General features: G+C 30.1%; 1 protein-coding gene across 1 annotated transcript in view; it reads left to right on the top strand.

Annotated features, from left to right (window-relative positions):
- Positions 1–32: 32 nt before the first annotated feature.
- Positions 33–1,002, top strand: part of LOC106751020 (cytochrome P450 4C1-like) — a 2,717-nt gene continuing 1,747 nt past the window's right edge. Inside the window, exons 1-3 of the mRNA XM_014631763.1 lie at positions 33–314; positions 517–623; positions 817–907. Of these exons, the coding sequence (XP_014487249.1) occupies positions 161–314; positions 517–623; positions 817–907 (352 nt within the window). The 5' untranslated portion in view covers positions 33–160. The remainder of the gene's footprint in view (positions 315–516; positions 624–816; positions 908–1,002) is intronic.

Here is a 1,002-nt window from a genome sequence, read left to right as displayed (position 1 = left end):
TATATATATATATGTATATATGTAAAATGTACGTTTCGACATTATAGATCATCGCGGACTGCTTCTCATAAAATAATATTTCATTTTTCATGTCGTAGCGTAGGACATAAAGGCCATAAAGCGAACGAAAGAAGTTTTAAGAGTCATTATTTTAATCAACATGATTGTCGCCTTACTGCTAACATGCCTCTTTCTTGCGCTATTATATCATTACATTATACATCTTGGAAGAAACGTACGACTTATTGATCGTATACCAGGACCAATGGCACTTCCTATTTTAGGCAATTTACAAGCTTGGAACGCCTCACCAGGTAATAAAATCTTCAATGATTTGTGACCGATATGTTAATCATCATGTATTGAGAATTAAATGAGTTCTGCTAATCACAAACAAAATTCCATAACAGACATTATTGAAATGTAAGATATTAATGGTGATCAAATAGCTGATTAATCGAAAAGAATAGTCATGTAGTATTAAAGAATTATATATTAATATTCTTTATATTTCAGAGAAAATGTGGTATTATTTACGGAGTTTTATGAGCACATATCCAATTTTAAAATATTGGATTTTCGGTATACCCAACATTTGCATTTGCACTCCAGATCACATGGAAGTAATGAAATTGTCGTAGAAAATAATTTCATCTCGGTCGTATAGCATTTTCATTACCGATGATTAAATGTCTACAGTTTTTACTTAACATAGTATACATAATCCTTAGCGTAACATATTTGTATTCCATTTTTTAACTCCAAATGTCGGTAATAACAACATAATTTTTAATTTTGTCTAATGCATGGTTTTAGAAAATACTAAACAGCACGAAACATATCGTGAAAGGCTTCAATTATAAACTTTTGAAACCTTGGTTAGGCGAAGGACTTCTTACTAGCAAAGGTACTTCGATGGAATTAAAAATAGCATACAGTCTAATTCCACATGTGTTATTCTTGTCCAATTAACTTTCGATATAATAAAATAATATTTATACA

This window comes from Dinoponera quadriceps, unplaced genomic scaffold (genome assembly GCF_001313825.1).
Source record: "Dinoponera quadriceps isolate SergipeBrazil2010 unplaced genomic scaffold, ASM131382v1 scaffold7892, whole genome shotgun sequence".
Taxonomy (NCBI): Eukaryota; Metazoa; Arthropoda; class Insecta; order Hymenoptera; family Formicidae; genus Dinoponera; species Dinoponera quadriceps.
The sequence above is the reverse complement of the archived record's forward strand: the minus strand, read 5'-3'. Positions and strand labels throughout refer to the sequence as shown.